Source organism: Protomyctophum bolini (assembly GCF_963924005.1).
Source record: "Protomyctophum bolini genome assembly, chromosome: 15".
Taxonomy (NCBI): domain Eukaryota; kingdom Metazoa; phylum Chordata; class Actinopteri; order Myctophiformes; family Myctophidae; genus Protomyctophum; species Protomyctophum bolini.
Window position 1 is genome coordinate 33,170,016 of NC_137876.1, and position 16,082 is coordinate 33,186,097.

The window sequence follows — 16,082 nt, forward strand, 5'->3', positions numbered from 1 at the left end:
TTATTTGTATTATGTTTTATAATCATGTACAAACCACAACTTTAAGTTTGTGAACCTCTATCACAGTCTGATCTGTGTTAGTTTGCATGGCTCTATCTGATTATGTTTGCTTCCCTCTGCAGGCTATCCTAGAGAATAATCTTCCTTCAGAAATTGTCAGTAAAATCAACCTGGTTGACCTGGCTGGCAGGTGAGGTCTTTCTTACTCTCTCACTCTTTTCAGTACTTTTTGACATATACACATTTGGTGTGGTTATTTTTAAATAATCGTATCCGCAATCAGAGTTGCCCTAGCAAAGGGTAATGTGTTATAACTTATTAGTCTTAATTGAATGAGTAGATGTTATTGCCAAAGCTGCCCCCTAGTGGTCTGTTACTGCAATGCTGAGGTTTACTGCATGTTGTTCATAGATGACTGTTTCACAATATTCTGGACATTAATTTAGATATTTTCTTTGTGTTGGGTGTAACAGTGAGAGGGCTGACCCCCACTACTGCAGAGACAGACTGACAGAAGGCTCCAACATCAACAAGTCTCTAGTCACTCTTGGCATTGTCATCTCTGCTCTTGGTAAATCAAAAAAATATTATTCTTATCTGAACTGTTGCAATTGATTTTATTTGCTGTTTTTGTTATTATTGTCTGTAATAATAATCTAATAATAATCCGTACTCTAGTTATTCTTGAAATTTCTGAACTTTTGCAATTTAATTAATTGAATTTGAAGTCTTGACTATCGTCTGTACACTGGGAATTATTATGACTCTACCTTTCCCTCCCCCACATTTCACTCTATTGCTGCTGCCCCTACCATACTGTTTGATTCATCATCATCATCATCTCATCTCTCTGCTCCTTCTCCATGCCTCCCTCAGCCCAGAACTCCCAGATGTCCAACAGCTGCCAGAGTATCAACAGTGTAGCCAGCGAGGGTGATGGGACTGGGAGCACGGTGGGCAGCCACAGCAGCTCCCTGTCTGGAGGGAGGAGGCACTGCTTCATCCCCTACAGAGACTCCGTTCTCACCTGGCTCCTCAAGGACAGCCTGGGAGGCAACTCCAAGACCATCATGATCGCAAGTGAGTCCTGGACGTGTCCGTTGTGGAGAAATATACAGTATATGATGCTTTTTAAGTACTAGTTTTAAATGTAGTTGGTGTTTTTTTTAGAGCTGGGTATCTATGTATTGTGAATGTATGTTGTCTTTTTAATCACTGCACAAAAGAAGTTCTGAAAGGAAAATAAAGTACTTTAAAGGTGAACAAGACCACTGATCCTTTAACTTGTGTTGTTTATCCTGAAATGAAGGCTGGTAGCATTGGGTGATTAATTCTTTATGATTAACATGACTGCTGTATCTTTTGCAGCTGTGTCCCCCTCTGGCAGCAGTTACAATGAGACCCTCAGCACCTTGCGCTATGCCGCGCACGCCAGGAACATTGTCAACAAACCTCGCGTTAATGAGGTCTGTGCTATTGTCTTCTTCTAGTTTGTTCTCCAGCTGGCTTGTATGGGGAGGAGGGTCACATCACATCAGTCTTGTATTGTTCATTATCTATTACACGGCTTCTCTTGTCTGCGTTTAGTTGGTGCGGCAGTGGCCTGATTAAATGGGGGTTTGTTTCACTTCATTATCTGCATGAGAAATGAAATATGAGACGGTCTGCTGACTATTCATATGTCTCTACAGGATGCCAGTGTCAAGCTGATCAGGGAACTGAGAGAAGAGATTGACAGGCTGAAAAGCATGCTTCTAAGCTTCAAAATGGTATGTAGGCCCTGAATAGTTAAATAGGCAGAACATTGCATTAATACCAACAAGGTTAGAGGCTACCAGTGTTGTAAAGCAGGGGTTCTCAACGTTTTTTGGCTCGGTACCCCCAGAAATGATGTGGCCATGTCTCGCCTGGTGTAAAGTAACTAAGTACTGTACTTAAGTACAATTTTGAGGTATTTTCTTTTTTAATTTACGAGAGTATTTCAAAATTTCAGTACTTTTACTTCTGCTCCACTACATCTCAGAGGCAAATGTTGTACTTTTACTCCACACTAATTATCTGAAAACTTTATTTACTAGTTATTACAAAACACACACACTTCAGCCCTATATACATTTTGGCATTCACTTGTAACAGAGAACATTGCAGTATTGATACTTTTACTTAAAAATGTGAATACTTTTTCCACCACTGAAGGCTACACTCTCTCTGTTCTAACCTATTTTGGAAATGATTTGACTGAAGTGTCATTTGTCTCTCATTCACAGCAGCGTAATACCAGCCCCTCCCTGAGCGATGAGAGGGATGGAAATCTCTCTGACATTGTGTTCCAGAATGAACTGAAGGTAACACAGTGCAGAGATCCGATCGTATGTATTGACAACACCAGACTGTACTTCATTGATCTCGCCAGTACATTATTATGTAAATTAGGGGGAAAGAGGGTGACATTGCCACTCATTCTGCACAATTATGCTCCTTCTAACCTCCTAAACTATTTGGCAAACCCTTTTGAATATTAATGGGAGTAGTCACAGATATTGGAGTACAGTTTGGACTGCAAAGTTTGCCTTCTATAATGTTTTTTTCCCCCAGTCTCTGTGTTTGATTGGATTGATTTATTACCAGTTTTGTTAGCAGTACAGGTAGTACAGTCAAAGGTTATTCTAAAAGGATAGCCCCAGGGGGCTTGTTTCCATTGTGGTCCATATGGCATGACATTTATGGAAAACTAGTGATCTTGGCTTCCCAAAAATGTGAATTAGGTTATAGACCGTAAGGGTTGTGCTAGCTAGGCTCATGTCTGTGCCCACAAAATGCAATCATGGGAATTGGGAACACCAAAAACAGCCAAACCAGACAGTATTCTCTCTGTCAATATAGGTTGTACCTTAAATATTGTTGTTCACCATGATCATCAATCATAGTGAAAAACAAAATTTATAAACAATTAACTGAAATGCTCATCAACAGCACTACACACAGTATAATGAAGTACTCTGTGTTAATGCAACTCTGAAACGGAGCCTTTTGGTTGAATTCTTAAACTCAAGTTAAAACTCTGAATATTCCGTCAGGTGGAAGAGCTGACCAAGGACTGGTCAGAGAGCTGGAGAGACAAGAAGGCCCTCCTGGAGCAGTACAGTGTTGATATCAACAGAGACAAAGCAGGCTTCCTCATCAACTCTTTACAACCACACCTACTCACTGTGGATACAGATGTCCTCAGCACCGGGGTCATCTTCTATCACCTCAGGGTACGCCGATTGGCACTATTGCTTTTAGTGTGTTACAGCTCATGTTATTAGCATAACCATTAGTATCATTATTAATATTAGTATTGTTGTTTGTTGAATTGAATGACTATTTCTTACTTTTACTATTTCTCTTTCCCCTGTTTCAGCTTTTCTCTCTTATCTAAGATGCACATCACACGCTTTGTATATGCCCACACATACTTGCATCACACACGCACATACTGTACATTTGCATACACATTCGCATTAACCACATGATGAAATCTCATAAAATCCAACCTGTAGAGTTGCTTCGTCATCGTCACAACTATCTGCTTACCTTTCAGCTGTCTCGACTAAAACCCATCTTTTATCTTTTGTGTCTACTAGATTCTCCCTCCCTGCTTTTCCTTCTATCTATCTCTGTTCCGCTTGCCAAAAACTCTCGATACAAGGTGCGTTTTCTATTCTCTCTCTCGCTCGTTTTTCTTTTTCGCTCTGCCCTTCAACTGTCCTGTAGATTTCGCTGCGTGTCTTGTTCTGAAATGCGTAAAAGCCAAGATGGTTGGATCAGAGGCTCTTAGCTCCGAGGCTGGGAGGGGGCGGGTTAAGCCCGGCTGATTCTGATTCTGACAATGACATGTATGCCCTTAGGCCTGACAGGGTCTTGACAATACACTTCTTCCTGCATAAGAAGAGCCAAGGCCACTTGGGAACGCATGTGTTTCTGACATTAAGAAGATAAAATGAGCTTAGAAAGCCTTTTATCCCTGCTGGATTGGGCTTCACTGTAAATAAATGATCAGTTTCCTGACAGCTTCTGTAAGTGGTAGAGAAGTAGGAAGAAAGTTCTTTGCCGAGAACACAACACAATGCTGTTTTCATTTTCATCTGTTGTGGAATGTATGCTCGGGGCCTGCCTGGGTATTTATGTTTGATGTTTGTTTTCATTCTCGTTTTGTGTGAATGAAATGCACAGCGTGGTTTCTATGTTTAAATCTCTGTTCTCCGTTATAGGAAGGAGTCACCAGCATCGGACCTCAAGGCCAATTAGAAGAACCGCAGATAGGTATAAATGATAGATGCTCTCCCAACATTATAAAGCACCACAATGAATAAATGATGAAGCCACATTTGGAGACGGTACTTCAACATAAACCACATTTTGTATGACTGTGTATCTCTTGTCTCTCCAGTCCTGCAGGGCAGTGCCAGCTGTGAAATAGAGAACCAGGGCGGGGTGGTGACCCTCAGGCCATTACCAGGGTGTGTCTGTCTGGTCAACGACAGGGAGGTCACCGAGCCGTGCAGACTGGCACAAGGTGAGGTTTCATCCTCAAATCAAATCATGTTATTATTACATTAACTCACACACACACATGAATATGCACAAATCGATCCAAAAAGCACACAAATAGAAGACACACGTAAAATATTAATGGGTGCACGTGCATGCACACACATTTCAAACAGACAGTGATGCATATTTATGCTCTCACCTCTCTTTTTCGACTTGAAATGCATCACACACTCTGACCTACATGCTGCTTTTCTCTACCAAAACACGGACACACTCACTACACAGCAGGTGGTGATTTCATAAACACACCACCCGCATGCATCCACTGGTAAACACGTAGACACAACTATATGTACTCAACACCTGGAGTAACGCAAGCATACTGTACATTTTGTGCACAGCTCATAGATTGGAAATTCCTGATAGAATTGTTTCAAAATAGATTCTGTCAGTGATTGATAAATTGATAGCTTTTTGCACTTTATTGTGTTAAACTGGCTATCTTGTATATGTAAATGTTTTAGATAAAGTAATCAAGCGAAACAGTAATTTTTCAGTTCCTCAGATGGCAAGACCACAAAGACAGCATTTATATGGGGATAGAATTCAATTTCCCACCACAAATGTTGGATATTGCTTCAAAAGTATGTGACATGGTGATTCCCGCTGGGGGTGCTGGGGGTGCTGGGGGCGTCATCATCAGTGCCCATACTCTCTCTGTGTCTGTCTCCAGGGACACTGATCACCTTGGGAGGAGTCCACAGATTCCGCTTCAACCATCCTGCTGAGGCAGCCATCCTCATGGAGCGCAGACGGGTGAGTGCAGCTCACAGTTTAAAGATGATGACGTTGGTGATAATAATGATCTAGTGAATAGTGATCATTGTCTGGTGGATGGGAGGAGAGTTTATGATGATGGTAATGGAGAGATTTCCTTTTCTCTTACTGTATTCTGAAAATGATCAACATGAAAATTTGTATATAGAAGCAGAATTACTTATATCAGCCAAGTAAGTTTGCACATGAACTGAAATTTAACTTTCTCACACAGACAATATTAAAAACATTTAGACAAATAAAAAAAACTGTCCCCCAATATGCAGTAGGGGCAACATACTTTGGAGGCTGTCAGGCAGTGTCAGGGGCAACACTTTGAATGATAGAATTGTCATGGTAATATTTGCTTTGAATAAAGTGACAATGTTGATGAACATTTTAAAGAAGAATTACAGGTACAGAATTCTATTTGGGCTGTGATGATTATATGGCTTTTTGATGATATTTTAATTCATAGCATTATTTGTATTATTATTGCTCTTCTGTTCTCAGGCCAGTGAAGGTGTGCTGACCTGCAGATACAGTGACCTCAGCCCTCTCAGCAATGGTTCCAGGTTAGATACTAAGATATTAAATATAAAGATATCACGTGCGTGCATGGTGGTGGGGGGTGCCTTTTTAACCCTGTCTGTGTGTGCCTGATTGAGCTTGTTCTGTCAACTCACATTATGCATATTTGATGCAAAGTACAAGTGTACCACTTGGTGTAGATTCAATAGAAATAGACTAATGCTGAATACTTGTTTCCTTCCATTGGATGGAGACGGTATGTGCTTATATGAGCAGTCACAGCTTGTTTACAGGACAGGCTGGGGTCGTTGCTCGGCTACAGCCCAGACACACTGCACTTAACCCAACAACAGTAGCTCCCACTCACACCCTGTGCCAATAACTCACTCAGTGGTTGCAGTGGTGTGCTGCCCTGTAACTTTTGAGGAGGTAAAATGACTGGTATTGTTGTACAGTAGGATATGTTTACTGTAGACCTTTGAAGAGTGGTGGAGGATGTGTTTTTCCTTATTCCTTTTGCTTACAGTATCCTCTGTGATTTGTTTTGTCTTGTTGTTTCTCACCCTGAACTCTTAATTCTGTCTCCCAGCGTTGTAGGCGAGGAGGATCTCCAGGGGAAGCCCGGTGCCTCTCTCTCCCCCAGCGAGGAGCCTCCTCCCAGGCAGCGCGTGGCAGAGCAGCAGCAGTACGTGGAGGGTCTGCGGAGGGAGATCCAGGCTGAGCAGAGACAGGCTGAGAGGGAGCTGGAGAGAGAGCAGGCCCTCCTCCGACAGCAGCACACTGAGAGTAAGTTCACTTTCTACAAATTGAAATAACCAGAATTCATGTCATTACATTTTGCAGAAGCATTCAAGGAGCCTTTCCCAAAGTATGCATCTTTGAAAAATATCATTACCTGAAGTTCATTATAAAGTATATTGAATTATTGATACAAAACATTACCATGCTAGCATGTTCAAACAACCATTTAGCCTAATAATACCATTGAAAAAAGTAGTTCTTCTTTCAGCTTGGTACCAAACTCTTCATTTGACATTTGACTGGCAGAGCAATTTATTGAATTGTAAATCATTCATGTGGGATAATTATCTGCTACGTTTGATCTTTCTACAGTCCATCAGTGGATCTTGCAGGAGAAGCAGCACCTGGCAGCTGTAGAGCAGAGAGGGACCCAGGAGTTTGGAGTTCAGACCGACCTCATCCCCGCTCCTCTCCTAGAGAGACTGACAGCCCAGAGGCCGGAGGACCAGGGTGGTCCCGCCGCAGCCCCTCTGTCCAAGGTGCTTAGAGCCAGGAAGAAGGCGGTACAGGAGGAGCTGCTGAGGCACCACGCTCTGCGCCACGCCGAGAGCCGCGTCCGACGGAAACGCTTGCACTACCAGCTGCAGAGGATCGCTCGCAAGCGCCATCTCTTGGAGGCCAAGAGGGAGCTGCAGAGACTGGAGAAGGCCCTGCCGCCAGGGTTGGAGAGCCCCGAGTCCCCCGAGTCTCCTCCTCAGCCTAGGGGACGAACACCAGCCCGCCTACGGAGACACTCGTTCTCATCAGACCTTCTCTCCCGGCTCTACCCCCAAAACACCCCTATCTTCAGGTCAGCACACTGAGAGCTATTCATATATACCTTTTATTATGTCACATTTTAAGGAGGGTGGCCACAGTTGGAAGCAGTCCATATCAACATAATAGTTCTCAACATCAATGTCTCATAAATGTCTCAATGTTGAGTGAATTGTTCATGACATTGCTTTTTAAAATCACTTACTACAGTTTTTCTTAACTGTTCCCAACAGCCATTTCCTGAAGAGAAACAGATCTACTGAGCTGACTGGACTGGAGTTCTTGACAAGTTCTGATATCAGTGGGAGCAGGAAGTGGGTTTCTGATGAGTGTCTTCCACAAGAGAGGACCAGAAGTCGCTCCAGTACCGTCTCCTCTGGGCACAGTCAGGGTCTCAGGAGCCACGCAGCATCCATTGTTAACCTCAAACAGACAGACGCCAAGGAGGAGCCCCCTGCTCAACCCTCCCGGGAAAGACCAGAGAGAAAACCTCTGCTTCCAAATAGAGGCCTAACCTTCAAGACAAACCAGAGTCAATCAGTTAGTCTTAAGGCCCCACACAGACGTGCCTTACAGCCAATCAGCAACAAGAACATAAAGGCACCTCCAGATAAAGACACATCAATTTGTCAGAGTGTTGCTGATAAGAATGTCAGGACTCCATCCCAAGGAGGTATCAAAGGACTTGAAACAATCAAGAAGGTTTTCTCGCGTTCTGTCGCTCCTGGGTTAAAGACAGCTCTGTCCAGAGTGTTTAGAAAACCCCCATCAGGTGCAAGCAGAGAACAAGGCTCCAAATCTTCAGTGAAGATAACGAGCAAATTTCACTGGAGGCAAGCCAGAAACAGGAACCTAAAAGACACAAAAATGAACCGAAACAAAACCTCACTAAATACGAGTGCCTCTTGCGAGGAACTCAGTCAGTGTACTTTCTCTCGTGATGGAAGGAACCGACGGTGGCACAGTACAGACGCCCTGATGAGCAAGACCATCAGGTGGGTGGAGAAGCAGCAGGGGTTTGTTGGGTGGTACGAAGACGACGAGGAAGATGAACAAGAAAGGGATGACGGTTCCTCTGATGGCGACAGCCTCTTGTCCCTGGACTCCCTGTCCTCTGCCTATGCCACAGCCCTGACAGAGCAACTGAGACACGAGGAGGAAGCACAGAGTGAGGGGGAGAGCGAAGCCAGCCACATGTCCAAAGACTCCTTGGGAACAGAATTCTGTTCGAAACACTCAACAGTAGAGAGACCGAGTCGGACACTGGTGCCCACTTACTCAGTAGTGAGGGATTCCTTATGTTTCTCTGCAGGGCAGAGCAGGATACCTGAAATCAGTCCTGTTTCAGTGAGGAACGACAATCAGAAAACCCACGAATTCCCTGCAGAGGCACACTGGAACCAACATGCCTGCTCCAGAACAAGGGTGAGTGGGGAAGCTGGAACAGGAACAAGAGAGCAAACCTGTCATAAAGCACCGGATTTCAGAGGGAGAGATGCAGTGATGTCTAAAGCGAATGAAGAATTAGGAAGCACTCAGACCATATCGACAAGTAGCCCTCGCTCTCTCAGCAGCTGTAGTGTTCGGGAACTGGTGCTCACTGATGCATGGTCCTCCACGGATGCAGCGGACAGCCCCAGGATTCAGAGGGACGTTCTTCTCCAGAAGAGAACGGTGGCCAGAGCAACAGTGAGCTGCAACAGTCCTAGTCCCAGCAGCATAGATCTGTCGGAGTGTCAAACCATATCTAGAAGCTACAGCTCTACATCCACCAGCACCGAGGCTGTAAATATAACGGTGGAGGAGCAGAGTGCTCAGGTGTCAGGTGACATGTCAGTCACACTGGCTCTCCAAGACTCCAAGGTGCTATCATCACAACCAGAGGATGCAATCACTAGAGCGACGGCGGAAATGACACAGTGTAGTGCAGAGTCTGCAGACCACCATGAGATCCAATCAGAAAGTATGAGTGAGACGTCTATGGATGAACGAAGCAGCAGCGACGCATGTATAGGCTTTCTGTCCAAGTTCCCCACAGACCGAAGTGTTTATGTGACGTACGTTGACTGTGAGACTCGGCATACCACACCTGCAGTACCCGAGCCAATGCAATTACATCAGTCCTTCACAGATGTGCCCTATGTAGTGCATGTGACTAATTCCTCTGCTATTGGTATTTGCGACACCGGTTATGAATCAAAAGACTTTGTGGCTTCAAATTCTAACAAGAGTGAAATATCCAGTGACATGTCTGACATTGGAAGTGCCTTCCAGCATAACGGTGAAGATGCTGCACTATGCAATGAATTTGGCCACTCAGAAAATATACAGGACAAACTCTGTTGGGACAACGGCACCAAAGATGTGTTACCTAGAAGTGACAAAACAATGCAAGGGCTGGAAACCAAAGGCCCCAGGCAGGACAGCATACACACAGAGCAGGAACATATTAAATCCGCCTGTAAAAATTCCAGAAAGAGGAACAAAGACCAACAGGATGCTTTCATGGGTAGCTTGAAAATTCCAAAAAGAAGCAACAGTGGGGAGTCTGTAACATTCTGCTCCACACCAATGAACAGCACAGAATGTATTGGACCCGATGGCAATAATTACACCAGTGATGTAAATGGCAAACAATCTGAACTGGAAACTGATAGCTCTACATATGACTCAAACAGCACCGATGTCAGCTTCAAACGAGAAGATGCCGTTGCAGTGTCATTACCAATGTATGACTGCATCTGTGAGACGCTCAAACTGCCCTGTAACATAACTGACGAGTCTAAATGTGGTCATAAAAGCGCTTATGTAAGCTCTCAGGAAGGTGTCTGTGTCAGCGAGAGCAAAGAATGTGAAAACGGTGATGTAAAAGGGGTGAAAAGGTTTGTAGAAATGCAGGCTGGGAACTCTCCCAAAGAAAACCAGAGAAAACATGGTAGAACAAACACGTGCCAGTGGGGTGCTATCTGTAATGCCATAGACCTCAAGATCTCTGAAGTGATGAACGAGCACTTGAAAATGTCATCGATGGACACAGGCAGCAGTGTCATCAGTGAGAGCAGGAGACAAAGCTGGGGTGCCCTGTCTTCCAACATGCAACAAAACACTGCCTCTACATTTGACATTGGCCATAACAGTGAAGTGAGAGGGAGAGGTGGGCCACTGAGAAATGAGACAAGTGAACAGAAACGGATGCACTTTGAAAGATGTCAGGGAGAGGTTCCAAGTGAAAACTCACTAGACCAAAGCAACAACACGATGTCAGATATGCTAATCTGCAAGGGTGCTGGCAAGTTGCCCATGCACGCTGATATCACACACAATAAAGAGGATGCTCACGGCTTTACCAAAAGCACGTCAGAAGAGCCAGTGAATAATCATTCCATTTCCCTGTCCTCGTCTGCTGAGTGCCGAACGATCAAATTAAATCTGACACCAAACAACCAAGCGCAGTGTGAGTTCTCTGACAGCCCCTCGTTCCAAACTATTAGAGGCTGCTCAGAAAATGATTCCCTTTCACCCAATCAGTGCGTTCAGGGAAAGCCTCTAGACAAAGGTGACTCTCTGTTGCTCTCTCATCCTACTTTTAGACATCATGGTGTTTTCTCTAAACAGTCTGATTGCCAGGCCTGTTTGACTGGCCCAACAATGAAACCTGATACCCCACAACCTCACAAAACCCTAGCAAACACATCATCCTCCATGGTTAACACAGAATGTAATATGAATAGTAGGCCTACCCATACAATGGATGTTAGCCTGGAATTGGCAGCTTTGGTTGAGGATAAATATAAACTGAATTCAGCAAGGATGATTGGACTACATTCCCAAGATGGCATCCATGTGCCTGTTGCTGTAAAATCCTTGTTGAATGGAGGTTTTCAGCAAACCATTCCTGACGAGTGCCCAGACAGTCAAAGAACTGTCAATGTTGAGAATCGTATTGTTGTTTGTAGGCATCTGGCTGATCACAGCAGTGATGATACAGGGATAAAAACAAGAGACAAACAACCTATGATATCACAGTGTCCATCTAGGGGTTCACAACCCCACTCGAACAACGTGGCAGAGACCTGTGTGGTTAATATTAATTATAACAATAAAAGCCACATGGAAACGTGGCTCAGTGCACAGCACATTGTTGACGGCTATATGCAGAACAATACCAAAGGAAGTGATGTGGTCAAAAATGAAGGTGGCACAATAACATGCAAAACCCTGACGCAAAGTCCTGTGATTTTATCAACACCACCAAAAGGAACAGGAAACTCTACGTCTCGTATATCTAAAATACATCAAGGAAATGGCAAGACAAATATAGCTGATGGGAGTGCCAATCACATGCCTAGAGAAGGAAACGCAATGACCCATGTTGGTAAACAGTGTCATTCTATTGTTAAGCCTAGAAGTGGAAAATCTAAACGGTTCAGAAGATCTCAGGCTCAGGAACACCTTGGCTCCTCCTCTGACTCAATAGTGAAGTCGTCATCAGAGGAAGAAGATAATATGTCGTCCAGAGTACACCGTAGCAGGCCATCATCAACACAAAGTAAGCCCAGAACTCAGAGTTGTGGCAAACAAGAAGTTTCCACCTTGAAGTCCGAGGTAAACTCCACGAGGGAGGCTTGTTCTATTGAAACGCTGCATGGAAATGTGAGTCAAGCTGGAGGTTCTAAACAGCAGAGTCCCAAACGTTACACATTACCATCTCAAACAACACAGAAAAGGCTGAATAGAGAGATAATATTATCTTGCGCAAAAGACGGTGAACCACAACATTCGCTAAAGCCTCGGGACTCCCCAATGCATTTTGCCTCGAGCGATATTAACCCCTATGTTCACCAGTGGCAAGATGGTGAAACGAGTCAAAGGTGTTACAGGAGCCCAGCTTTTGGGAGTGCAGCTGACCTAACCTGCAAATCTCCACTGTTAAACTGTGCTGAAAAGCACATAACAAGATGCTGTAGTGTCGACATTTTAAACAGTCATAACTCGCCTTTCAACTCCCACCTCAGCACTTATGCCAACAACAAGGGGCTCTCTAGCACTCTCAGCAGCATTGAGGATTACAAAGACAGAGTGACTCCCACATCTCACCATTCACCGTGTCACCAGTCCTCTGGTATTGACGGTCACCTGGCTAACCTAACAATGCACAGCGATTCTTCAAGTAGTGATGCTCCTGGAGGCCTTGGTCATAGCTCTGGTCAGGTGGACGAGATCATGTTGGTTTACTCCTCTGAGCAGGAGTCACGAGCAATTAAGACCCAGGCTCACAGCAGAACAACATGTGAACATGGCACTCAGACTGAACGTGGCCTTCAGTGCGCCCTGAAAAGTACTGTGGTTGACAGTGATCCAAAGAGAAAGGAACGCCACCGAAGGAGCAGCACTCATGTACCCACAACAAGGAAGGCAATGGAGGACATTAAAGATTGTCCCACGTGGGCCAGTTTGGAGAACATGTCCGCTCACCTCTCCCAGCTCATTCACAGCACTTCAGACCTGCTGGGGGACGTCCAGGGGATGAGGACAGGGGAGGGAAGAAGGAATGCTAACATCTCCAACGTCAGTCTCTCCTACAGCTACTCTAAAGACTGGACCAAGACAGATTGCTCAAGCCAAACAGCTGTAGATATTGGCATCCAGACAGAATTGTCCTCAACACCCGTTGAGAAGGAAATGACTCTCAAACATCAAACGGCATGCAGTGAAATGTCCAGATCGCATGAGATCAATGTAATTGTCAAAGTTATTGGTTCTGAAGTGCTCAGTATCTCCCAGGTGGGGGACCTGCTCAAAATGGAGAAATTTGAAGCTGAGACAAGTGAAAGGAGGAACATGCCAGACCTGATGATGAACACCTCTCCTGTAACAGAAAGAACCGGTATACGATCAGAAAGCATACATCATGAAATACACTCCCCGGAGACTGCAGCTGAAGGTCAGAAGCGTATAAGATCAGCTTGTTCCAGAATCTCAAAACAGAGCACAGCTAAGACGCTGTCCCCCAGAAGTGTTGGAGTGTCTGAAAATACAGGCAGGTCATCAAAAAGTAGCTGCCAGAAACAATTGAATGGTTTCAAGCAACAGGCTAAATTCACAGACCGAGCGTCGTCTCCCATTCTCACTTTGGGAGCGCGGACATGCACAAAGCCAAGAGGCACGCAATCTACGCCATGTCATCAAAAACATCAAACATCTAAGATGCCAGATGAAAACCAATGCCCAATGTCTGCACATTGCCTTCACTCCAGTAGACAATCACCAACCACATCTGCTTCCGTCACCGAAATGTCCAGGACATCATGCAATAACACCTCCATTAAATCAAAGGAATGTTTATCACTCGAGAATATGAGTGAAATTAGTTTTTCAAGTACCAGGGGATCAGACAAAATCCTTGTTTCATCATTGGTTACATCAATGGATAAGGATAGGAAAAACATTGCTCGAAAAGAGAAGGCTACCAGCCCAAACTGTACCAAATGGCAAAGTCCTCAATGGAGCAGTCCTACTAATGAAATAACTATGCATAATCAGGCCTCTCCTAAATTCAGGAATGCTGATGTGTGCAAACACGAAGGAAGATCAAAACAGGAAAATTCTCAACACTGTAGAACACAAATGATGGAGTCAGACCAACTCAGAGTGACAGATGGTTCCATAGACTACTGTAATGACCCTTTCCCTCTCAGCGGGGTCAAGGGTGAAGAGGATGACATAGCGTCTGTCGCTCCCAGTGAGTGCAATACAGATATCCTCGTCAATATTCAACCCATCGTGACCAGTCCCTCCCGACAACCTGATCCCCATTGGGTCCCTGAGGACCTTCCCATGCACAATAAATTCAACAACTGGTCAGGCATCAGTCGGCAGCAGCAGGAACGACAGTCCAGTTACCATGACAATGGCCACGACAAGAGGAGAAACTGTCAAGACTGGGTTGTGCCGGAAAGTTACGGTTCAAATGCAGAGTCTCTGGCGCGGAGGGAGAGGAAGACGAGGGAGATAGAGAGGCTGAGACAGGAGAGGGAGCAGGTGATGGCTACGGTTCATCTGAACATGAACCCTCCACCATTGACTATTGAACTGACTGAGGCCAAGATGCATTATGGCCTGGGAGAGACAGACACGTTGCTGAAGATGCTCTCTGTCGGGGCCAGACACAGGCAGCTGGAGCGAGATGGCTCTGTTCCTACCAAACAGCTGCTCTATGACAGGTAAAGATGAAATCTATATGTTATATAGGGAAGTGTTTGAAAAAATAACAGATTTACATACAAATTAAGCAAGTACAAAATCTTAAAAGCCCAACTAATGCCAAAATGTGAATGGTCCTGAAAACACACACCACTCTATCTGCGCTTATAATTATAAAGTATGTAGTGTGTGAATGCAATAAGGTAATGAATAACTTGTTTAATTCTCTTTCTTCTGCTTTCTGCTCCTCTCAGGCACAGGAGGAGTATTGAGGGCTTGAGGCAGGAAAGAGAGGAGCGTATCCAGGATTTTCGGAGAGCTCGTAGCCTGAGCCCCAGCAAGCTCCCTCCCTCTCCTCCGCCCCCTCCTCCTCAGGAGGCCACTTGTTCCACCTCCAGGGCCTTGGTTATGCCTAGCCACCGTAGGGACTATCTGCTGCAGCTCCGACAAGAGGTGGTCGACTGCACCAGGTAATACACTCTACAGGGCAGGACTTTCCTATTTGTATAAATATTATTATCCTTATTTGTGTTATTATGTAGCTGAGTATACCCCTTGAGGATGAATTAAGTGTCTATATACTTAAAAGTGTAAATGAAGGCCCCTTTTCAAGCCCACGATGTGTCGCAACACGTTGTGAGCTTGCAGATTTTCTGTTTGCGCTATTTTGGAAAATGTTTCACAAATTGTCCAAAATATGGGAGCCAGTGGGGCCATCGGGGCCCATGACGTAAATCACCGTCAAGTTCAAGTGCACGGTCATGTGCCCGAGACGGAGATTGATAACCTCTGTCAAATTAGTGCTATGAATCGTCAGCAAGCCTAGAGGCGCTTGCTGACGATGGGCACATTTTATTAATGGATGAAATAGGCCCGGGTGTTAATGTGGCTAACATAAATTTGTAATTATATTGTGATATTATCAAACATAAATAAAATGTAGTCTACATGGTCTACATGTTCAACAGTACAAAGGAATGACCAGAGCAGCAAAGGTATGGATCTCCCACAGCAAATTGAACACTGATAATCTCACTGAAGTGTTCTTCTATATTTTCAGAACCCAAGACCCTCCCAGGGGAGAAGGCCTTTACCCATCTGAGATTGAGCAGCTCTTGCGCGACTACGGCCGCGCCCGAGAGGAGGCCAGGACGGAGATTGCCAAGGCACGGGAACGGCTCCGAGAGAGGACAGAGCAGGAGAAGAGAAGGCTTCAGCAGCAGGCTCTGTCACAGGTTGTCAAGGTGACTGCATCATGGATCACAGCAGCACACTTCATTGTCATGCTGATAATCTGATGAGTTATAACATGGTTTCATTTTAGACAAGACATTGCCTGATGGGCCATATGCTCCTTGTGAGTGCGGGGACCGTCCAGGGACCTGGGTTGCGCAAGCAGAGCGCGCAAGTAATAGTTTTCGTCCATGTCGCCGTTTGAT

At 44.9% G+C, this 16,082-nt stretch overlaps 1 protein-coding gene across 2 annotated transcripts in view; it reads left to right on the forward strand.

Moving 5' to 3' along the window:
• stard9 (StAR-related lipid transfer (START) domain containing 9) overlaps positions 1-16,082 on the forward strand; it is a 49,656-nt gene that overhangs the window by 24,587 nt on the left and 8,987 nt on the right. Inside the window, exons 9-24 of one of the 2 annotated variants that reach the window (XM_080784504.1) lie at positions 123-190; positions 474-571; positions 877-1,080; positions 1,369-1,466; positions 1,692-1,769; positions 2,268-2,345; positions 3,078-3,257; positions 4,254-4,305; positions 4,433-4,558; positions 5,270-5,352; positions 5,866-5,927; positions 6,473-6,669; positions 6,997-7,474; positions 7,674-14,663; positions 14,898-15,113; positions 15,704-15,887. In XM_080784504.1, the coding sequence (XP_080640630.1) occupies positions 123-190; positions 474-571; positions 877-1,080; positions 1,369-1,466; positions 1,692-1,769; positions 2,268-2,345; positions 3,078-3,257; positions 4,254-4,305; positions 4,433-4,558; positions 5,270-5,352; positions 5,866-5,927; positions 6,473-6,669; positions 6,997-7,474; positions 7,674-14,663; positions 14,898-15,113; positions 15,704-15,887 (9,192 nt within the window). The remainder of the gene's footprint in view (positions 1-122; positions 191-473; positions 572-876; positions 1,081-1,368; positions 1,467-1,691; positions 1,770-2,267; positions 2,346-3,077; positions 3,258-4,253; positions 4,306-4,432; positions 4,559-5,269; positions 5,353-5,865; positions 5,928-6,472; positions 6,670-6,996; positions 7,475-7,673; positions 14,664-14,897; positions 15,114-15,703; positions 15,888-16,082) is intronic. The other variant, XM_080784505.1, reaches the window with a different exon arrangement.